Below are 24,768 nucleotides of genomic sequence, written 5' to 3' on the forward strand. Positions count from 1 at the left end.
ATAAAAACATTCAGCATTTAGTCACATTAATCAGTCCACAAGTAAACAAGATCAATATTTTCCCTCAAAAAGACATAAGGAAAAGCAGGTAAGAACGTGTGTGTGTGTGTGTATATGTGTGTGTGTGTGTGTGTGTGTGTGTGTGTGTGTGCGCACGCATGCATGCATATTTCAAAGTAAAGAGTTCTTACCCACAAAGCTTTGCTTTTTGGTTTCCCATAATGGAGCAGCTCGAACTCCATTAGCAACTAAGGCAAAGAAAGCTTTCTTTACCTAAAAGAATACAAAGAATTGACTTAACAATGACTTTCTTTCTTTCAGACTCTATAAAGAGTTTCTAGAGTAACTGGTGGTGTGAGCCAAAAACACACACAATAAACTGCATGCCACCAAAATATAGCCACACCTGTTAGTGCTGGCTGGACTGAGAAATTGTTTAGCTATATATATATATAGACAGTTTTCCTTTAAATATTTGACTCCAACAGCACAGGTTTTTATGTATGAGATGGGCATCACCTGGCCTCGGCGAGTGTTAATTTTAGAACTTGAGTGCATTTCTATCAAATATGTTTTCAGCATACAGATTGATGTTTTCACCAACTTTTCATCAATGTAAGTTATTATAAAAATCCAATACGAAGACAGATCATGACTCCACTGCATAATGATGGTGCTGTTGTGCTTCCTTATATCAAAAGCTTTTATTCCCAAAGTACAAAATGTGAACACGACATTGATGAAGTGTCAATGCATAACAAATATCACAATCTTTGTAAGCATGGACCATCTCTGAAACTTTAAAACTTACCCTCACCCAAAGAAAAGTCAATGAAAGTTGAAACAGGTTAATGGGTTGTAGGTGTGTTGCTCCCCAAATCATAATACTTGCACACGCTTGAACATGATTACTGTTTAACCTCACAAATCCAACTTTATGACCGCCCCATCCACTTCAAAGAGACCCCATCAATTTCTTTCAACAAGTATTATGTTTACAGATAAAACATTAACCACAATGATTTAGAAATCATATGCTTGAACTATAACTTGGAAGCAAGACTAATACGTAGAAGTCCCCGTGTAACTTGCCCTAATAACCAGGCTATTGTAAAATAAACTTTAGTTTACTAAGCTGCTTTGCTGTGGACAATAGTAGTTAGTTGTACCTGTAGTGTAGTGTCAAAGACCACTAGTTTGGAACTGGTAGGGATGAGGTCATAGCACTTGTGGGATTTCATAAAGCGCATGTAAATTTCACTGCCTGGCTCTTCAGTAGCTGAAACAAAGAAGAAAACCATCAATATTACATTGCAATTTAACTAAGATCTTGTTTACTCACAAACATATGGTTCATTTTATAAACACTCATTTTATATATTACATATTTTATTATATAGCATACAGCAGAATCATAAACCAGATATAAAGTTTTAATTTAATTAGCCAAAGAAAATTCTGACTTTTAAATGAATTTGCAAACACTTTAATAAATAACAGACAAAAGAAAATAATATCTACCTTCATCATAAAGTTCAAGTTTTTCCAGCATGCCTTCAGCAAATCCGTAACTCTAGGAGCAAAAACAGAGGCAAACTTTCTTTAAACTCTTAAGACTTTACTGTTTGGAGTGGTATCGTCCACATGTAAGTTCCCATTATCTGCACACGAGCTCTCAGGTCGCCACAGTTAAAAGCAGAATGATCCTGAGTTAATAATGTTCCCCAGGCACAACTTTCAAGTATCCGAGGCCACAATACGGATTCATTAAGTGCTGAGGTGAAATATTAATAGATGGACACTCCTCCGCAGAGGTGACATTGGAACAGTCCATTCAGCTGTCGCTTTATTAGGTGTGTTCGACTTCATTCGGCACTGCGCAGAGCGACTAGCGTATGACATCAGAGTACCGCGAGAGCAGTGCTTTTAAAACTCTCCATTGAATCGCTATCGCGGTACTTACAAATGTTATTAGCCGATCGGTCTGCGCAGCGCCGTATGAGGTCAAGCTGCATTTTTAAGCGCGGGAACGGTAACGTTAAGCGCTCACCTCATTACCGGTGTATTACTGAATGTCAACTCTTTAAACAAATAACGTTGCCTTTTACAACTCGGCCGCTCTCTACTGGTAAAATATGATGTAACGAAGGCGTCAAACAATATAAAAGTGACTAGTCATCTATAACCTAGTTTGTCACCGCATTTTTGACAGCGGACATGATTACAGATACTTTCTATGAAGTCAGATCACTGTTGAGATACTGCCAACGACTATATTTGGAAGGGGCTCAAAAAAGTCACAGTTTAAACCGCTGTTAAGGTCTTTAGGATGATATAAACACGTACGGAGCAACCACACGCACCAAGAATAAGGTAAGTTAACGACCCATAATAACGTGAAACAGTGACAAGATTTGACTTATTTTTGCTCAAGAAAGGAATGTGATATATGTAAACTGTTTTACATGACGCCATCCACAGGAAATATGTAACGTTAGGTAAAATAATTTTGTAGTTTTTAAATCATTAATAAATCTCTTCAGAATTTTATTGGGTGAGAAATATATATTTTTTGCTAATGTATTTTAAGCCATAAATGCTGTCGGCAAAGCCTTAAAGATAACTGACATATAATAGTATTGTGTTGTACATATTTCTTTCATTCTGACTAGTAATTTATTGTGAATAATAGTAAGTACTCAAAAAATTGAAAACATAAAATAAGTCGTCACTTTTAGTGCCTACACTCATGGGCGAGGCTAGCCCCTTTTTAGGGGTGCTTCAGCACCCCTAAAAAGGAGCTCAGCACCCCTAAAACTTGGGGCAAGAAATTTAATTATTCTAAAATGTTCGTTCGTCTTTGACCAGGTTAAATAATGTCCAAAACATACTCCGTAGTTTGTGGTTTAAAATATATAATAAGGTAGAAAATGAAAACCTCCCCGCTTAGCAAATGGTGTCATCCTCTTCTACTTCTCTGTACCTGCATCGCTTAGCCCGTCCGTCATTCAGCGTGAAACACACGCAGAGTGAGAATCAGATAGTGTTGTGATGCAACTTTTTTGTTCAAATCTTAAAAAATGTTTACGTTATGTTTATAATGAGCGAGTACACCACGAATCAATCTTTCAAGTCGTGTTTTTGTCTTATAATGAATTACCATGGTACACGTATAATAAGTGTTTATTTTCGGATTATTTAAGTCTGGCGGGTACCCGCGCGCTGCGGAGTAGCACAGTACCTGGGTGACTCGTCCATAGACTTAAACGGAGAGAAGTAGCGCCGGTTACAATGTTCTTCCGCAAGACGCATGCAGTGCGTCTCAGTGGGTAGTTGCATACGTGTGTCTCCGTTGTTAAAGTTTATTGTATGATTTATCGTTAATTTGAGACTTATTTTAACAATCGGGAGTCATGTAAACATGACATCACGTGCGTCTTTTCTGGTCAGTCGTCATGAAAACATGGCGTTTGGAACAGAGTGAAAACAAACTACATATCACTGTATACCACCAGTAGGCTACCGGTAAGTTATGTGTGAAATCACTAACTGTCTGACTATCAAACTAGACAATAAATATTTTTTTTAGTTTGTCACATGTAGACTAATATGAAGGTGATAACGTCTTTAACCCTTAGTGCAGGAGTCACAAGTGTTTTGTTTTAGACATATAGTAAAGGTAATGGTTCAATTAAAGGACTGTTAAAAGAAAAGCTGCAAATTAACAAACTATTAATAAACCTACCATATGTTGTAGGCATAAAAGTTATAAATTAGGAGATTTGTCATTTCGACAAAGGCAAACAATACACTGTATATTCACATAAAGCCATACCCACACTGCTGGTGTAGCCCACCTTTTGTCCTGAGACTTTAATATGGCATTAATGGCAAAAATGTGCTAGCTCACCATTAATTAGAAATAAAAAGGTTGGCAAAAAATGCATCTGAAAACTCACCAGATTGATGCTTTAAAATATGTAATTTTAAAAAAATTCTAAGGGGGAGCATGCTCCCGGACCCTAGGGGTAATATTCTTCTCATCTTTTTCACCCCTGACCCATTTTCATGCCTGAAAGGTCTCCAAAAAATCTTTATTTTGGAGTTAGTTGAACCAATGTTAAAATGAAAGCTATTTTACAATATACATATTATTGGTTTCTGTAGGAAAAAAGAGCGGGTGGTGGCAGCGGAGCTCATTGGGTGCTCAGCACCCCTAAAGCTCTAACCCTAGAATCGCCTCTGCCTACACTTAAATCCAGTTGGTGCAACAGATGGTGCACGAACACATTGCAAAGATAGATCACTTCACCCACAAGCTAAACTAATGTTTGTAAACAAGAAAAACATTTCCTAAAGACAAATATTGTCATTGTAATACACAATCAATGTTTTTCAGGCCAAGGACCACTTAATGGATAGAGAAGAGGAGCAGGGACCCACAGTATGTATCAAATTAGGACTGAATTAATTTATTTGTTACGTTAACAAAATATTAAAATAATCATTTTTATATATACAGTCACATGCTGTTAACATACTACATATCATTTTAATGTTACTGAATCGGTTTTAAACTGGGAACCTTATGCTCTTCATTTTAATCAAGTCTTAAAGGGATACTTCACCGATTTAGCATTCAGCTTTGTATCTGTAGAAACCCGGCAGTATTACTGAATGAGCATGTTTCCCTCCATCATTTCCCCCTGAGAGGAGAGATTTCTGCATTTTGGTTCTGCAAAAAAGTCCTCCGATGATGCAAAAATCGTCATATTACATCATCGGAGGACTTTTTTGCAGAACCAAAATGCAGATATCTCTCCTCTCAGGGCGAAATGAGGGAGGGAAACATGGTCATTCAGTAATACTGCCGGGTTTCTACAGATACAAAGCTGAATGCTAAATCGGTGAAGTATCCCTTTAAGTTTTATTATTAGCCTATTCATGCATTTTCAAATGATGTCTAAACGTAAGCCTGGCATTTCCAGCCCCGTTTAAACACTTTGGTGTACACACCCCCTAAGAATAATTGGATTATAACATGGAGGTCTTCTTATTTGTATTGTAGATTACTATCTGTTTTTTATATCAGAAAGAGCCGCTATTCAGATCAGTGTGAAATCCTGCTCTGAACTCATGCCAGTGTTTGAGCCAATGACCCAGTTAGACCACACAAATAGGTGGCACAAATTATTACATTACATAATACCTTTAAATTTATTACATCAAATTGCACTTTAAAGGGACACTCCACTTTTTTAAAAAACATGCTCATTCTCCAGCTCCCCTAAAGTTAAACATTAGATTTTTTCCGTTTTGGAATCCAATCAGCTGATTTCCGGGTCTGGCGGTACCACTTTTAGCATAGCTTAGCAAAATCCATTGGATCTGATTAGACCATTTCCATCGTGCGTTTAAAAATGACTAAAGAGTTTTGATATTTTTCTTATTTAAAAATGGACTCTTCTGTAGTTACATTGTGTACTAAGACTGACGGAAAATTAAAAGTTGTGATTTCTAGGCAGATATGGCTAGGAACTATACTCTCATTTTGGCGTAATAATCAAGGACTTTGCTGCTGTACCATGGCAGGAGGCGCAATGATATTACACAGTGCCCGAAAATAGTAGCCTGCTCCAACCAGACTTTCGAACATTAATTTCATTTGTACAGAGAGTCTGGCCACGCTCCATTGCAAAGCGTTACTTCCGTTAAGGAGGGTCCTCTGTTGAAGTTTAAAACTATTGGATCTGCCCAGAGTCACTCAGGATCTGCCATTGGCGATCGCTAACGTGTGGTTGTGACGTATATCATGCACCGAAACTGGCCTGGAACAACAAGTCAGAATAATCAGAAAAACAAAACTTAGCAAACCTGGTTCTTGCTCCGGCTTTAACTTCTGTATATTCGGCAGTTTTGCAACAACAGACGAATAGCTTTTCTCACGTCTTTCTCCGCTGCCATTACTGAACTACAACTCAAACTGACGCACAACCTCAACGTCATTGTTCTTAGCCACCCCCCTCTGTTCGCTGATTGGTCCTGCAGATTTTTGCAGGAGAAAACGAAACTCTACAGAGCAGTCCCAGACGTAGTACTGAACCAAAATAAACTTAAGCGGAAGCATGTAGGAGGGCGGAGCCAGGCTACGAAAATAGTCCCCTGCTATTGAAAGTAACCAAGGGGACTATTTTCTGGCATGTTACAGCAGCAAAGTCCTTGATTATTACCCCAGAATGAGAGTATAGTTCCTAGCCATATCTGCCTAAAAAAATTGCAACTTAATTTTCTGTCGGCCTTAGTACACGATGTAACTACAAAAGAGTCAAGTTTTAGGTAGGAAAAATATCGAAACTTTTTGGTTATTTTTTTGTGCGATGCTAATGGTCTAATCAGATTCAATTGATTGTGCTAAGCTATGCTAAAAGTGGTACCGCCAGACCCGGAGATCAGCTGAATGGATTCCAAAATGGTAAAAATCAAATGTTTAACTCTAGGGGAGCTGGAAAATGACCATATTTAAAAAAAAGTGGAGGGTCCCTTTAAGTGTCAAGTTTTTCATAATTGTACAGCCCTAATAATTGAGTTCACTCACCTGGCGTGAGGTAGAGTAAAAGGTGTGCGCAGCAATAGGGGGTTTGGTGTAGGAGGAGGTCAGGCTAATGCGCTGACCTGTGTCAGGCGGAGAGGACATAGAGCGGGAGCGGCGCTCCTCCATGCGTTCTGGAGAACTCGAAGTCTCCAGGGGGAAGATCGGAGGAACTGGACTCTGCGTCGGGGTGGTGGGGGGAGTGGAAATCCCAGAACCTGTGGCACACATCAGTACAGATGACAATGAGGAACTGATTTGCAAAATGGATTTCGCTGGGTATAACCATTAGTTTGATATTAAAGAGTATCACATTATGTCCAAATCCTAAGAGAGATTTGTAAAAAAAAGTCTCTTGTTTGGAGTCTCTTAATATTCATGACTTATTTGAGAGGCTATCATGAACATTCCTTCGCTTTTTCATTCCCTTTCAGGGATCCAGCCCATAGAGACAAAATGCAACAATGCAGATAAACTGCTTCCAATCATTCTTCACTACTAAGGATGGGAGTGATGTCAGGTGGATTGGTGTCAGGAAGATTTGGAGAGGCTTTAATTTAAAAAGGAGGTAAATGGAAATCAACTATTTATGTAATGATTTTGAAAGGTTAGAGTGTGCTGACAAAGTTAAGAACCACAAGAAAATCTGTTGCACTGAGAAATTAAACCGCTATGCATAAGACACAAGTAATGCTATGGTACATTTCTGTAGACCTTTAATGAATCGCTGAGGCTGAACTAAAAGCAACACACTGCAATTGATATGTTTGTCTGATAAAAGTTGAGTAACTCCCCGACCCGTCTTTCTATTAAATTTGGACATAAACTAAACCTAATGTATCTGGAGGCAATAATGAAGCCCATGAATTTGGGACCGTAGCTACTATCTACTGACATTTAGCCACATTCTTGCCAGCTGGCTGAGACCTGTTTGGTGCATTGCTGCGTTAGCTTCTTATTTTAGCCTTGCCACTGCTACACATTCCACAAGGGCAGATAACAGTCACACTGAACAGGGTCAGGCATCCACAGTGTGTAAGTCTTTGCTACATTCATCTGATTTCGGAGTTGTTGGATTGTTTACTGTCACTAGTTACTTTGGTATCTGAATAATCAAGAATCTTACTTCAGTTCAGGTCTTTTATGTTATGATATAGTTTCCAAGATGTGGAATAAGCTGTTGGTTCATTTTTAAAAAGTAATGTCAACTAACTGTGTACATGCAGTTTAAATTTGTTTATCTTGTTAGTTATTGCAGTAACTGTAATGCTGCTGAACACCAAGTAGGCTTCGTATGGTATCAACACAGGCACAATATTCCACAATATTCCAAGCAGTAAACAGACTGAGCAGTCTTGTGTAATAGCCAAATGCCTTACTCAGCTGGCACTTGAGGAACACAGGCTAGAACTTTGTAACGCTTTAGTGGCTTTTATTTAACAAGTGACCAATATCATATTAAGCCAGAAAATATGCTATCATGAATCAGATCTAAACCTTTGTCATACGAAAACTAAATCAAAGTTAAGATTCAGCTGTGGTTGGGCAACCTGAGCCTGTTTGATTTGCGTCAGGAGCACTGTTTCATGTGACACATACAGCGAAGCCCTTTAGGGACACCAATGATACGCTTTAACATCACTCCTGTCAGGCTGATTCAATGTGACCAATCATATGATTTTGTGCATGTGTCTCTTTGTATCCAAACATAATAGTCCAGATGTATACATAATGATTGCTGTAACCACTGAAAATAGCAGTGGGGCTACTACAAGTCACTACTAGTAATACAAGACCACATGCAGTTGTTTATTAAAGATGGGGTGTCATTTTGACATCACTAGCACATCCAAACCTTACCCCCACATCAGCCAATGGTCAGAGAAATAGGTGGTCCTCCCGCAAACATACGTAGTTTTCAGCGTTGTAATCGAGTTCGAGTCAAGACCAAGACCACAAATCAAGTGTCTACTAAGTCCAAGTCAAGACCGAGATAAAGCTGGATGTGGATTCGGTCTTGACTCGGACTAGACACTAAATTGATTGAGTAATCAATCATGAAACAAATCAAACCTCAAACTGTGGTTTAGTGATGAGATGTTTAGGTGACTTGTGTCTCTGTTGTGTTTTACTGGTAATGTCTTAATGGGACCCACTGTCACATTTTTTTTTGTGTCACTGTAATGGGGGTCTTGAGTGCATGTGGCTCCAGCTCCAAATTAGATCTAAAATGTGTTTCCCTGCCAAGTGAGTAATACGCAGGCACTTACATAATAAACAGGGTCAACGTGGTCCATGCAGATTTCCCAACTCTACAACGGAACATCTAGGGCAACTATTTTAATGATACAAAAAGGATCCAGCTCTAACAACATATGACAGTTTGTGTCAAATTTGACTTTTTTATAATGTAATCCATTAATTAGTTACCACACATATTTTAGTCAACGGGAACAACTGATTTTAATTGATACTGGGGCAGATTCCCAGACAGGGCTTATCCTAGTCGCAGACAAAAATGCATGTTTGAGCTGCGTTAATTTAATCTTGCACATCTTAACATATATCAGTGCCAATTTTTGCCTTAAGATGCACAACAGTATTGTTTGTTTGGTAGATATGTATATAAAAACGACTAAAATGTGTAATATAACTAAGGCCTAGTCCTGGATTAATCTAAACCCTGTCTGGGAAACTGCCCCATATATATTTTGGTTTACAGCACAGACGTTCGATTCCTTTCTCATCATACGACAAAACAGACTGGAACATTTCCCAGAGTACCAGACAGACCTTATCAATACTGTTATGTCTAGCTAAAGAATACATGCAGAGAATGCATATTTTGATTAGTGCTGTACCAGGCGGACATGGCGACTCTGAACGATGTCTAGCAGTAAGCAGCTCCTCGTCCTTGCGCCTCTTGCTCCGACGCAAACTGCCGAACCTCTTCATGGGTATAAGCAGGCCTGAAGATCAACCATACCCACCTGACTAAAACTAATGTTGCACAATACAGAGATCCTTTCACAATAACAAAGAACTCCGCAAATGGCCAAAGCGAAAGTCCAGGATTCCAAAATAAGTATTTGTTACTGATGAAGCCACCAGTTTCAGATGATGGATCCGAGCTGTGTCTGTACCTCAAAAGATGCAGAACGGTTGCCAAAAGATGCGGAAAGTAAATATATAGCTGTTACATTTACAGATGTTGTATGTTCACAGCCGTGAGTGTTAGCAGTCCACTTGCATTCCTTTAGTACTCTTGTAGAAATGAAATTCTGCCATTGGCTGTATTCCAGTGTTGTTTATCCCGCAATTTCCTGTCTCCACAGAACACATACCATCACTCCAATGAAGTCAGAATCATCGCTTACAATGTTTAGCAGACTTAGCCGATGAAATAGAAAGACTTGCTTATAGCCCTAGTGCTGCAGATTAGAAGTGATGCCTCTCTTTCTCTCTCTCTCTCTCTCTGCTGAGACTGAAGTGCAGTCTCCAGCCCTGCCCTCTTTGCAGTAAATTGTCAGGTGCAGCTGTGAGTCTCTTTAAAATAGCATACATGGCAGGAAGCTGTAAAAGGAGAACGGGCAACACAAGCCAGGGAGACTATTGGTTCAGTCCTATACATCAGTCAGCGTTTGACTTAAAACGTCCAAGTTTATTTTACTTTGCTGATTCTGCTCTTCTGAAAGATTAAAAACATTTTGTAATCTATAATATATATCACACTGCAAAAATTCCTTGTTGCACTTTAAACTTAAATTACGATTAATTTAAACTTTTTTTGACTAGTAAGGAGAACTTATTCAACTTTATTTTTATAATTATTTATAATAATAATATATGATTTATTATAATTTATAGCACCTCCTACTAGGGATGGGCATTCGATTAAATTTTTTTAGTCGATTGTCGGGAGAATTAACGATCGACTATCGATTAATCATTAATATTTTTATAATAAAAAAAAATTATTTAACTTTTATAATTAAAAAATGTTGAATACAAAAAAACAGCGTGTTTTCCTCCATGAGACCTTTATTACAAGATCAACTTGTGGCAAACAGTTAAACTACATTTAGTTAGACAAACGGAACATATATGCGCTTGAATATGCGGTGCTCTAAAGCAGTGGAACCTGCAGCTGTGAGCCGCATTCTTAAAAAGAGACCTCATTTGTTCCCAAAAAATCATGACCTCTTCATGATTCTTTTTTTGCAATCAAAACGGAAGGTCACAGATAACAGAGTATGGTGTCAAATATTGCACCCTGGTGGTAAAATGTTGAATTGCTGCCACACAGTGAAATTCATTTAATTGCTTCAAGACACACGCTACGCTAGGCAACGCAACCTGCATTAGATAAAAAAAGTATTCGATTAATCAATAACAAATTAACGTAATCGACTAAATTCTTAACGATCAATTATCGATCGTCGATTAATCATGCCCATCCCTACCTCCTACTAGTCAAGAAAGTTTAAATGTATTGAAAAATTAAGTTTATAAAATAAACATTTAAAGGAAAACACCACCCTTTTTCAATATTTTACTATGTTCTTACCTCAGCTTAGAGGAATTAATACATCCCTATCTTTTTTCAATGCGTGCACTTAATCTTTGTACAGCGTGTCGTGAATGTGTTAGCATTTAGCCTAGCCCAATTCATTCCTATGGCTCCAAACAGGGATAAATTTAGAAGCCACCAAACACTTTCAGGTTTTCTCTATTTGAAGACTGTTACATGAGTAGTTACACGAGTAAGTATGGTGGCACAAAATAAAGTCTTTAAAAGTCTTTAAATAGGGAAAACATGGAAGTGTTGTTTTTGGCATCTAAATTCATCCCTGTTTAGATCCTAAGGAATGAATGGGGCTAGGCTAAATGCTAACACATTCAAGACGCGCTGTACAAAGACTAAGTGCACGCATTGAATAAAGATAGGTATGTATTGATGTGTCTAAGTTATGGTAAGAACATAGCAATGTGCTTAAAAACGCAGAATAGTGAGTTTGTATGTATTATTTATGTTTTTATAAATCGTAAATTATCTACTTTTCATATCTTTGTTTACTTTGAAGATTATTTTAAATACGTCAACCAACTTTATAAGTACATTAACATTATTTACAATTCAAACATGATGCTTTTTGCTAGAATCTGGATATGTTAGAAAGTAAATCCTTCATCTCAAACCTGCATTTTATGAAGTCATTCGTGTCACTTTTGCAGGTGGAAATACCATTTGTTCATTATCTTCATCTCTTTGCTTCCACCAACAATATGGAAACTGTAGGGCAGTGTCTTTTAAAAGTGCTGATGCTGGGAGCTAAATGTCTCTGAGCCTGCATCTCATCACAGCATATTCCTTTAACATGGCAACACAAGTGCATCAATAAAGCCTTTGATATCCAAACAAAATTACACAGCTGGATGAAGTGTAATTGGAAGATTCAATGGAAAAACAAAACAGATCCCATCATTCCACAAGATCAATTCTTGCCTCACTAAAACATGTTAAATACAACAGTTCAATCAAACCTGTCGAAGCGTTTTTTTTTATGAACAAAGATTTATGCATGAGCACCAATGTTTACATAGTGTTCTGAGAAGTAACTATAAGTTTTAGTATGCTCTAAAGTACTGTCTAGTATAATCAGACCCTTAAAACTGGGTTATGTTTGACTTAGAGTGCCTCCTGGTGGGAAATAAAAGGGATTACCAACATTGTTAAATGTAAGTTGACCCCAATGCAGTGTATAGCACAAGGCATTTCTTCATTGTCAAGCCCATGAATATTATATGCACGATTGTATTCAGTAAAAGCCGAGCTGGTCAAACAGCTGCGAACAGGCTATCTGAATAGTGCGTGTTGCTACTCAGATTTCATATCATTCAATTTCCACTAAGACATAATGCATAAAGGATTAATGTGCTGTCACAGTGATGACCATGAGCTTCATTAAATCAGTTCTGTCAATAGATACAACCACTTCCTATTACCTTAAGAAAAGCCGGAGGCAACAGAAATGAGCGTCTTCTAGTTGGAGAATGTTTTGGAAACATGGCCAAGGCCCAAATGTTTTTAGGTGTATTCGTTTTGGTTTTGTAGGGAACATAGTAACAGTTGTTACTAACAGTAACATTTTTCCCAGTCTCTACCGCTGGCTTAAATTCTGGAATATTCTACTCACTGAGAGTCAAATGGACCTCCTCATGCTATCAGGTTAAAATGACTCACTGCTGTATTTTGAGTACACCGATTCACCACCATGTTTTTAAGGGGGAAAAAAATAGGACATGAGATACAGTATGTCCTGTCTTACTTGAGGAACATTTTCAGCTAGAACTCAAAAGAAAAACGTATACAGCTAATACAATTCACATTTTTAACGGTTCATAATGTTTAAATACAATTATTTACATAGACATATCATTATAAAAAATATGGTCTTAGGCATGGGCCGGTGTTAACCTTTAGCAAAAATACCACGGTCTTACAATGTTGCTGTATTGCCATTGCAACACTAAAATGTGTTATTTTCAAATGCCAGGTGAAAATAAAGCCTTTAGATTATAATATGCTTTCAAAAAATATCATATTTTCGTAATCTATATTAAATGTAAACATCAAATCAATCACATGACTTAATGATTGAATGAATTTTGTATAAACACAGCTCATACCTTGGAGACGGTATCACAAAACATTTTAGTGGTTTTGAAACCTTGACTGTTTAAAACCTCTGTATACCTTGAGACCAGTAAGCGGCCCATAGGTCTAATACTGTTCATGTAAAGCCTGTCACTTTAAGGCCACATATTATGCAAAATCCACTTTCACAAGGTTTGGATATAAATGTTTGTTGGCTGTAAACACAACAACCCCACAATGAAAAAATCCACCCTCTCCTCTTAATCCTCATTAAACCAAAGCAGTCTACTTGATGTTTTGATTCTCTTGTTAATGTGACATCACACTGATAAAGCCCCGCATACGGCCACTGACTGGTTAATTTTACACAAAAGCTTTTTTAAATGTGTCTGTTGGCACATTGTAGTGCTTATGCAACTACAGATACTTTTGTCTGAGACTGTATTCACAAGAATCAGATCTATTTTTAACCAAAATTGCTTACTGACTGTTGGTAAGGGAGTGAGGAGCTGTAGCTCCTTTGCATTTAAAGGTACACACAAAAACAGCGCTTTTTTTCTCCCACCACAAACAGATACATTTTGCAAATGGTATAACAAATGATCTGTGGGGTATTTTGAGCTGAAATGTCACAGACACATTCTAGGCACACCTGACTTAATTTAATAAGTGCCCTTTAAACTCAGAACTAACTAATAAAATACAATCCCACATTGTCTCTTCATTCTAAGTGTTATAGGAGGATGCTAATGCAAAACCATTAGATAATAGAGAGGGCGAGGTTTTATTATTGCTTGACTCATGAATATTTGCTCATGATTTAATAAAAGTATGATCAGCCCAGTTTACAAAAAGAAACATGATTATTTTATATCAACAATATACAATACAGTATACAATAAATCCCCTAAATGTTTTCCTGCCAATGCCGCATCCCTGGCGAGTCCTTACTGTACGTTCAAACCAGATGCGGTAGAGGCGACAAAAATGCTCTATTCGCGTGTAGTTGGACGTTTGAATGATTTGAGTTTACTCGCTTCATTCGCGCGTGAAATTCTAGTCATTCGACACTTTCACGTCATGTGAGGGGCTTCTGCGACTCTGCTTGCTTCCTGTAATCACGTCACTACTAGAGCAAGCTTCTGATTGGTTAATGTGGCGCGAATATCCGCCAAAGTTCAGGTTTTTCAACTCGCACATTTCCTGTGGTAACGCTCAATTTGCGCGTGTATTCGCATCTTTGTATTGACTTAACATGTAGTTCACTTGTGCTTGCCGCCTCTTCCGCGTCTGGTGTGAACGCACATTCATGGTAATCTATAATTTCCGCTATTATCCACCAGGTGGGGCTCTTACCAAATTTATAAAAACTGAAGCATCAACTAATTCAAGAACATAAACGTTGTGTATGTTTTGATCATTGTTCTAAATCTTAAGATATTTTTAAAAAATGCTATTATTTCAGCTTTTTGCTCAAAATTTTATATTTTTTAAGAAACCTACCCATATTTGAGAGGAGATAAAGAGAACAAATGAAGGTAGGATGCAACATTTTTTCCCCTGTTTATTGGTTGTTGGAAAGCAGATGGTCTGTTTTTTTCATTTGATATATTAGGGCTGTAATGATTAATCGTGAGTCCCATTAAAAATGCCTGTCTGAAATCGATTCTGAATCGCAAGGCTGCTTGTGCGTGAACTACGGCATTTGGTCAGTAGGAAGTCCTAATCAATCTAAAATCATTATGAGGCGGAGTCGTTTATAACGTGCATTTAAAAAAGCACTTGTTAAACAAAATCATTCATAATATTCCTTATTAAAATGAAAATACCTGAAATAATTTGAAGAACAGCGATATAAATATTCCTGTAGACATTTCCTGGAATAGCATTTGTAATGCTACTACTTCTGTGGCACAAAGGTAGATTCTGCACGAGAGCGCCCCCTGGCTTTGGGATGTGCTGGGATTTTACCATAATTCATTAAAATTCATTAATTGAGAGAACACGCATTTGCACGATTAATCGTTACAGCCCTAATGTTTATATATTTATAGAAGAAAACTTTCTGGAAGGCATTTTGTGAACCTTGTACAAAAACACAAAAAAGCTGAATTTATGAGGTTACCTTTTGTTTTATTGTCTCTATTAGGGGTGGAACGGTACACACAAGTCCCGGTTCGGTTCGTACCTCGGTTCAGGCTTCACGGTTCGATTCACTTTCGGTACAATGGAGGAAAAAAGCAAAACAAAAATGAAGAAGGCATTTTTTTTTTTAAGCTAATCTTAAAAACATAGGTGTCCTTATCAGTGTTATTTTGAGATGTCATGAATATGAACTGAAATGCATTTAACATACTATCTCGTATTTCAAAAATATATACCACTTTAAGTAATCTTGTACTCATCTTTCATACAAATAGGGGTTCAAATGTATTACAAGTGTTACCTAAATACATTTTAAAATTACATTTTATTTCATATCAATGTACTAAAGAACAAAAAATAGGCTTGTAGGATGAATTAATAGGTGTGTACGACTTCACGAGGCGCTGCAAGAAACGACAAGTGGATGACGTCAGAGTAACGCGAGAGCGATTTGAAATCAGCCTCCTCCGCAAGATTTCTCGCGGTACTCGGACGCTGATGGCGCTGCGTAAAGTTTAGCACACTTAAAAAACTGAAAGCAGCTGAACTGGACAGAACTGCCCTGCGTATGCCTGTTGTATATAGCAGGACAATTTATCTCCTACTTTTCAGCGTGAGAAATACAAAGTGTGAGATTTGAACTGACTGAAATGCGTGTTTGTCAAGGTGAATGCGTGAGACTTGAAAACCCTGATTAGATGTATTTCCACTCACATACCTAACAACTGCTGAACAACGCCGACGCACTGTCCTCGTCTTTTCCACCACTCCCTCGCCTGTACTATTGTAACTGACTGGAAAACTGAAGTTTTGCCAAACTTGCGATCTGAAAGGGGCCGGCGGATCCTCACCACCATTTGCCATACTCGCTGTCGCTGCTATTTCACTCACTGGACCGTGAACCTGACAAAAAACTGCAGAGTGCCAGAATGTAGACGGGCTCTGATAGAGCGCATACATAGGCGGAGCTCGGCTGCATGATCGGCGCCAATCAGAGCTTCAGAGCTAAAGCGGAGCAGCAGATTAGCTGTCCATAAAGAACCCGCGGATCTAACAGTAGTTCCGCATTACATTAATTATTTTGCACGCAAGTTTTTTTTTATTTTCATACCGTGTATTCTCCGTTTAAATTCATGCACCGAACCGTGACCCCCGTACCGATTCGGTTCGAAACGAATACATGTATTGTTCCACCCCTAGTCTCTATATATTGTAATCTTGCACTTGGCTAAGACTGCACAGAAAGCACAGTGTTTTGAAGGGAAAGTTAAGGTGGATCCTACCACATTTTAATGTTTTGAAAACAAACTTATAACAAAAATAAAATAATTTGTATGCAGTATCAACAAGCCATTAATCATGTCTGGATCTGTCAGCAAACACAAACGAAACATGAATCAAAACATAATGTATTCAAATAAAATCCTAATCACCTTTGTCATTAAAAACAGGCTATCAGTAAATGTGGGGGAATGATGTTAACTAACAAATGCTTTATGCTGTAGTTACCTAGCTTGCGAGCTCTTCTGTATTCGATTAACACCAAAATTTACATAATGAATGAATCTTAAATTTTTAAAAACACAATGTTGGGGATGATGTTACTGATACTACTGATATTACTAATGTTTTGATATTGGTCTGCAGTTTTAATTATACGTTGTTTTTACCACAACAAGCTTCTTTATGCAATAGATAATGCAGTTAAAACAGATTTTAAGGCATAAAAGGCGCTAAAAACGTCTTATGTTGGTCTTGCATATCCAGTCAGAGATCAGACTGTAGGTTATTTGAAGCTGAGACTGAAGCTATAATCTGTGTAACAACGTCCCAAATGACTTAATGTTAAACTTGAGAAAGAATGATGCGGACCCATGTTTGTGCACATTATCTTAAAAACAAGTTAATAGGATACATTAGATCTGCACAATTAGGCATACTAGCATGCTAATGGGTTCAGTCATTTGAAAATCAAAGTCTTGAAAACCAAAGTTGTGATGAAACCACTTCCTGTTCTGCTGTTTTGAGAGAGTCAACAGGAAGTGAGACTGGGTGTTAGAGGTTCCCTTTAAGTACTAATGTACGACCAGCTTCCTAAAAGCCATTACAATATTTAATAAGATGCTAAACAGGTCTGAGGTCAGTATATGAGGAAACATTGACAAACAAAGGAAGTTGTTCTTACCATGCTGGTATTGTTTTTTTGTATAAACTGCTGTCTTTATCATACTATAAGATTGGGAACAAAAAATCTACCCTTCTTGATAAACTAGCTATATTGCATTTACTACAAAGAAAAAAAATGTATTTATCTTTAAATATTTTATTTAAAAAAAATCTGTTTGCCTATCTATCTGTGCTAGCAATGGTATAGAGATCTCGCATATTATTGGGAAAAAAATAATATTTTTTTTCAAAGACACCAAGAAATATAAACTGGAGTTTTGTGGCTTTCTTAATGTCTATTACTTTGATGTATTTATTTTAACTAAATTAATATATTTACATTTATGCATTTGGCAGATGCTTTTATCCAAAGTGACTTACAGTTACACATGCAATCTTTACATTTCTTTTATTTAGGATCATTGAACCCATAACTATTGCATTGCTAACAGCTACAGAAACCAATTGAGCTACCAATATGCAGATTTGTGTGTTTAAGATTTATTATTAGGTTTAGATATTAATAGATTTGCAAAGCAAATGACTACCAATGGCAAGTGGCAAAATGGGTGATGTCAATAATATAAACTAAGGGCTATTGGCTACTGTTGCTTATACAGTATACTGACTTTTTAAAAGATTCATGTCTTTAACAATAAATAAAATGCCTCTGTAACTAATCTCACTAAACAACAACAAATTAAGAAAATTAAAACCAGGACATTATACTTCATTAACCACTTCATTAAACACCAAGATTGGCTTTATTGTGAAAGTAATAGATAAAATGTGGGATCTATTTAACTGCAATTACTAGATTATTGTTTAATGAGCAGTGTCTCACCTTTTCTAGATTTGGAGAAGAGCTTGATGCTGGCAGGAGCCGAGCTGGACGAGGAGCGGAAGATACCACTGAAACTGAGCCGGCGGGGAGATTTGGGAGGTGAGTCCTGGTGAGAAGATGGTGGACGGGGGAATATTGTTCTGGGTGAGCTTGGACTGATCCTGGAATATGAGGATGCAGCTGGGGTACAGGGCTGGCTGGCAGACAACCTTACACATGAGGTTTTTGTAGGGCTGGGTGAACCCCTTTTCTCATCCTAAAACAACAGACAGTTAAATTTAAAAGGGAAACTTTCCATTTTTATGCTGTATGATTTAAAGGTACAGTATGGGTTTTTGGCGGCATCTAGCGGTGAGATTGCAAATTGCAACCAACCTCAATTTCAAAACACAATAGCCTCTTTCACACAGTAATTCCGGTAAATTACCATCAATTTACCAGAACGAATTTACCAGTAAATACAAAAATGTGCTGCACACACACGCAGCGACGTTCTGTCTTTTTACCAGTAAGACATCATTCACACATCAGTATCAAAATACTGGTAAATTCAGTGAGAAAGTGGAAGTTACCCGTGGTGTGCGGCGAGCTGTGTTGTATTTGTAAACAATCAATGTTGTTCATATCCACAGTCCGTATTTTGTTGTTTTCACGTCTGTTGTAAACGCTGACGGTCACGAAGTTTCTCGTGACCAAACAACATTACATTAGGCGACGTAAAACTGAAACTGCGTCTTAAACAACGCTACTGTTTGCACATTAGGCTTCACAGAGGGTGTGCTAAGGACTTCTGCAAGTAGACAGTAAGCTGTTTTAAATAACTTTGGTGAAGAAATGTGGACGTAAACTTCAGTTGTGCACGACTTTTAAGCAGCGTGTGTGTGGTAGCGTATTGGCAAGGGCCTCACGATACAATGCGTCTCACGATACAATGCGTCCGATACGATGTGCCGCTGTACGGTACAATATGTTGCATGCTGCGATACATTGCAATGCTTTTCTTTATTTTTTATCAAATATTTAAAAAAAAATAGAAAGCTGCAGGTGTTTTTAAATTTTCTGCCATTTTTTCACTCCCGTTAACTTGACCCGAATATCATTAAAAATATTTTTGGATGACTCGTAACCGCGGCTGACTGCAGGCACCCGCTCATTTCCGATCAATCCGTGCATGACTGGCGCTTACGGGTAAATTATTGGTAATCTTACAATCTCTCTTACTGGTAAATTGGCAGCACTGATTTAACGGAAAGGTTCTGTTCAATGAGAAGCTACAGTAGATATCGCAGGACAAACATGTCGTGGTTTGAGACAACGTAGGGCTCTGTAAAACAGTTTGTCCGTTTAGGGCTACTGTAGAAACATGACATCGACTTTAATGTAAGCGGAACCACGGTGTAAAACGGCTTATTCTAAGGTAATATAAACAATACAGTTCATTATGTAAGGTCTATATACACCACTGATAATATAGTTATATACATTATGTTGCATTTCTGTAAAGAGATCCTTCTAAAAGTTACACATTGCACCTTTAATCGTAATTTGATGGCCTTGGGGTCTTTCTCATTTCAGCCGTAACAAACATTGTCACAGTTTTAACCATATTTGTTTTGGACTTTCAGACTTTAAAAAAGCAGGTGCTCAGAGCTTTGCAAATGACCTGAAAACAAATTAAAAATCTTTGCCATGTCAGATAAAAAGATGAAGCAGGAATGAAGAGCTTGAATGTGATAATTGGGCCAAACAGGATAAGAATGTTACTACATAAAAAAGGCAATGCCAAAACATTGCACAACACTGGTAGGGAAATGTTTTCAACAAAGATTCAGAAGAGATACACAGAGTATATTAACTGTGATAACTTTATAACAGATCATAAAACATGGCACTTCGCTGTGTAAACAATCGTACCAACACTTCATAATCAGATACATTTTTTCATAATTCATAGCTCAGTGGACAAGCTCAGTGGTTTTAAGCTAAGCCAGCAGTGAAGCTCAAAAATATTGACCTTTGGCAAATACTCTGTTGATTTGCTAATGTGTTCATGGCATTTACTAAGCCCGTGTGTTTTTCAGGCTATTTTCAATGGCTTAGTTTTATTTGCCATTTTTTATCTTATTTGTTTGGCATTTAAACCCTTCAATCTTAGCATAGAAAAATAGAGATGTATTTTTACACTATTAATCAATGTGTTAAATGTGTAAATCACACTGTATTGCACAGTGTAAATATATTCACTCTGTATAAAAAAACCCTTTCCTTCTTTCTCTAAATGGTATGCCTAACAATTGAAACTTTGTATCTCAGCACTTCTCAAATAATTTCCTCATTCATTGTTCTCCCTTTCGTTAGTCACTCTGGTTAAAAGTGTCTGCTAAATGCCTAAATGAAGGCCTAATGTAAATAAAAAAGCTGTTGAAGTTGATACGATCAGCGACAGCGATATAAGTAGTAAAGCACAGCTACTTTGCAGCTCTAGCACAGTGACTTGTGACCTAATGTCCTGGCAGATCTGCTGTAGGGGTTTTGCTATTAATTAACACCTAATGTGCACGATTATAATACACAGCCATGAAGACATCACATCCAGTGTTTCCCAATCTTTTTTCTTCCACGGCACAGTTTTGATAAGTAAAAAAATCATACGGCACAGCACTGTCACAATAAGCATTAACAGATCTGCACAGACCTGTATTGCAATGCTTAAACTGGAATATTATACTGTATTAAATTTACATTTAATGTGAAATTTGATCTTGTTTTAATGAACACAAATTATATCCTGGCTGGAATTGATGACAGTGACACACGCAACTGTGATCAACTCAGCAACCTGGTAGCTAGATTTGAGCGCTTTTTCAAACACTGTGGCAGTGTTATTTTTCTACGGCACACCAGCACAGTGGTTGTGAAACACTGACATATACTGTTGAGTCAGAAACTGTGAGTACAACATGTGCAAGATTGCATTGCCATTTATTCATGAGTAGGTTTGCAGAACATTTAACCCAACCCATGAGCTTTTAATAAGCCAAACCCAACAACAAAAGCAGCATGGGAACACACCCACTCTTTTCTTTCTCAACAGACTGTGTCTACATTAATCAGGTGCATGTTTGGACAGATCAGCTTTATTTTTTGTGAAATATATCCTATTGTGTGTAAAAGTAAGTGAAAAGTCAATGTGAAAAGTTACACCAGCCGTTTCCTTGAACGAGTCAACTATGGTTTCTACAATAAAACATAATAAATATTTAGAAAATAGAAGATTATTAGAGTATTAGAGTAATTATACAAATATAATATATCAATTATATGAAGTTTAAAAGGAACCCTCCACTTTTTTTAAAATATGCTAATTTTTCAGCTCCCCTAGAGTTATACATTTGATTTTTACCATTTTGGAATCCATTCAGCTGATCTCCGGGTCTGGTGGTACCACTTTTAGCATAGCTTAGCATAATCCATTGAATCTGATTAGACCATTAGCATTGCGCTAAAAAAATAATCAAAAGTTTCGATATTTTTCCTATTTAAAACTTGACTCTTCTGTAGTTACATCGTGTACTAAGACTGGAAAATTAAAAGTTGCAATTTTCTAGGCAGATATGGTTAGGACTATACTCTCATTCTGGCATTATAATCAAAGACTTTGCTACTGTAACATGGCTGCAGCAGAGATGGAATGGAATGGTGATATTACGCAGCGCCCGAAAATAGTTCCCTGCCATTGAAAGTAACTAAGGGGACTATTTTCGGCTGCTGTGTAATATCATTGCGCCTGCTGCAGCCATGTTACAGCAGCAAAGTCCTTGATTATTACGCCAGAATGAGAGTATAGTCCTAGACATATCTGCCTAGAAAATCGCAACTTTTAATTTTGCATCATTCTTGGTACACATTGTAACTACAGAAGAGTCAAGTTTTAAATAGGAAAAATATTGAAACAATGCTAATGGTGTAATCAGATTCAATGCATTATGCAAAGCTATCCTAAAAGTGGTAGCGCCAGACCCGGAGATCAGCCGAATGGACCCCAAAATGGCAAAATCAAATCCCCAACTCCAGGGGAAAATGGAAAATGAGCATATTTTAAAAAAAGTGAAATGTCCCCCTAAACAACTTAATTATGCAAGTCAATTCAACCTACTTGTTTTGACATAAGTTTACATAACTTAGAAAAATTTGGAAAAATTGTTAATTTAATTAATTAATTTAATTTAAAGTAACATAAAAATATATTATATCATTTTTACAGTGTATTTTTCAGTTTTTAATTATTTCTGATTTGCTGTAAGATGCTATATGAGACTGCAACATTACCCAGCATAGCATATATACCCCAGATTGTTTTTGTATGTTCACAGCATTCTGTAAGCCGATCAGGGAAATATGATCCTAAATCAGCATAACAGTGCACACATACTAAAAGACATTTTGTGTACTTTACCTTTCGCATCTCATCTTTTCCTGATCTCTCTGTCTCTCCATCCATAAGAGAGGATGCAAATGTACTCAAATCCTGTGTTTAAAGACAAAACACCACAGTTAACAGTAAAACAACTCTACACACAGGTGAAGTGTGTAGTTAATGTAATGTCTATTTTCAAACAAGTTGCCAAAACACTCAATTTGTCCTGCCCCATCCTCACACTATTGCTTAGGCCACTGTTCTAGTTAAAAATTACACACAGCTTTTAGGAGACAACATCAGGTCTTAACTACTTCCTAACAGTGTACTTTTGTATTCCATATTATAATTGACAAAAAATGCAATCTGTCTAAAACTCATTTTTCTTTTAGCAGTGCTGTTAAATAATACAAAGACGGGATTAAACAAAATTTGTTCAACGTGTGATTTGTTCAATTGAGACACTTGTCTGTGTTGCTGTGCCAGACATTTCATCTTCACTCAAAGAGAAAATCTCTTAGTAAACAAAGGCAGACTGGGAAAGTGATCAAACACTGGTTGGTGAAGTGTGGTAACATTTTATGAAAAACAGCACTGTGTGGGGTCGCGTCAAAGTTTAGACGTGTTTTAGGCAATGTTTATCTGTTCAACATTCATCAAGTTCAACTTGCATACTGTATGGTATTAGACACTACTGTATTAACTTTCTTTTAACCCAGTGCATTTACAAAAACATTGTTAAAATCCCCTAAATGTGTTACTGTTACACAAAGAATGATTCAGGGAAAGGTTAACTTGGCTAATTGAGAAACCCATATGTAAATAGTTAGCAACAGTCATACAACATCACAGTAAAAAGACCTAAAACACTGAGGTAACTATATTCTAATTATACCACGGGTCTGTTGAATGCTGCATTCTGATTGGCTAAGAAATGTTCTATGGGTGTTGATTATTTTTCTGTAAACCGCACACCTAACTTGTCAAATGTCTTAAAAATAGGCACCAGAGCAATGTTTGTGGTAACCGTGGTATAAGTGGAATAATTGACTCTGGTCCTTTGAATTATTTAAAAATAATGCACACCTGCGGTGTAACGGCACTCCGCTTCGCAACGTGCCACATTACCACCTTGGTGTGCATTATTTTCTTATAATTCCATGGCCCGTCGTCAATTATTCCTTACATATTTCAGCTCTTATAGACTTGAACAGTGAATTCATTTTTAAACTACAGATGCTAGGGCTGTCACAATGATGAAATAATCGTCTCATCGCGATGATTTCAGATCACCGCAATGATTGCACATCTCTCTAAAAAACACAAGGGGGAGCTGCTGCGCCTGTATAAATGAGACAGTCATACAGTAGAAAAAACAGCATTCAAAGAAATGCTGCAAAACTTTGATGAGCAGTTATGAACTGCCAGGTAAAACATAAATTTCCAAAACAGCAATTCCAAATTTAGGGAAATGAAGGATGCTAATCTTAATTTTCAGTTATTTTTCAGACACTTTATTGTGTTTATTGTTTATTTCTTATTAAGAGTTTTCAGTTTTTTAAATATATATTGATGAAATAATTGCTTGTAAATTTGTGTTGTGTATTAATATTTACTGCCAGGTAAACCTTGCTAAATGTTTAATAAAAAAAATGAAATAAATAAATAAATTATTACATGAACAAACAAAAAAAGGTTTGAGAATTAAATGTCAAAGCAATAAAACGGACAATTAATCGTCATAACCATCACAATTTATTAGGCAATTAACCGTCAGCTAAATTTCATAATCGTGACATCCCTAACAGATGCTTTTTTTATCCAGTGCATTTAAGCTATACATTTTATCAGTTTGAACCCATGACTATTGCAATGCTCTACCAGTTAAGAATGAACATTTTTTAAATAAATTGCTGGCATGGTTGTTTTAAGATATATATATATATATA

The 24,768-nt window shown here is 37.0% G+C and overlaps 1 protein-coding gene and 1 long non-coding RNA gene across 15 annotated transcripts in view; one reads left to right on the forward strand and one right to left on the reverse strand.

The window, feature by feature from the left end:
* Positions 1 to 24,768, reverse strand: part of prkag2b (protein kinase, AMP-activated, gamma 2 non-catalytic subunit b) — a 35,942-nt gene that overhangs the window by 6,161 nt on the left and 5,013 nt on the right. For 6 of the 10 annotated variants that reach the window (XR_008643964.2, XR_008643965.2, XM_055203005.2 and 3 more), the window contains exons 2-7: positions 22,859 to 22,930; positions 18,403 to 18,658; positions 6,596 to 6,807; positions 1,522 to 1,573; positions 1,170 to 1,279; positions 192 to 273 (exon numbers count right to left, since the gene is read on the reverse strand). Coding sequence is in view for 8 of the 10 variants with exons in the window: in XM_055203005.2 (XP_055058980.2) it covers positions 192 to 273; positions 1,170 to 1,279; positions 1,522 to 1,573; positions 6,596 to 6,807; positions 18,403 to 18,658; positions 22,859 to 22,930 (784 nt within the window). In the remaining 2 variants the exon portion in view is untranslated. Of the gene's footprint in view, positions 1 to 191; positions 274 to 1,169; positions 1,280 to 1,521; positions 1,574 to 6,595; positions 6,808 to 8,859; positions 8,902 to 9,450; positions 10,110 to 18,402; positions 18,659 to 22,858; positions 22,931 to 24,768 lie in introns of those variants that run through there. The other 4 variants (XM_055203013.2, XM_055203009.2, XM_055203010.2 and 1 more) reach the window with 4 other exon arrangements.
* LOC129442747 (uncharacterized) overlaps positions 1,981 to 24,768 on the forward strand; it is a 62,840-nt gene continuing 40,052 nt past the window's right edge. For 4 of the 5 annotated variants that reach the window (XR_008643973.2, XR_012358135.1, XR_012358136.1 and 1 more), the window contains exons 1-4: positions 1,981 to 2,373; positions 4,400 to 4,444; positions 7,024 to 7,157; positions 18,412 to 18,501. This is a non-coding gene — a long non-coding RNA (uncharacterized lncRNA). Of the gene's footprint in view, positions 2,374 to 4,399; positions 4,445 to 7,023; positions 7,158 to 18,411; positions 18,502 to 22,775; positions 22,942 to 24,768 lie in introns of those variants that run through there. The other variant, XR_012358137.1, reaches the window with a different exon arrangement.

The sequence above is a fragment of the Misgurnus anguillicaudatus genome, chromosome 2 (genome assembly GCF_027580225.2).
Source record: "Misgurnus anguillicaudatus chromosome 2, ASM2758022v2, whole genome shotgun sequence".
NCBI classification, from domain to species: domain Eukaryota; kingdom Metazoa; phylum Chordata; class Actinopteri; order Cypriniformes; family Cobitidae; genus Misgurnus; species Misgurnus anguillicaudatus.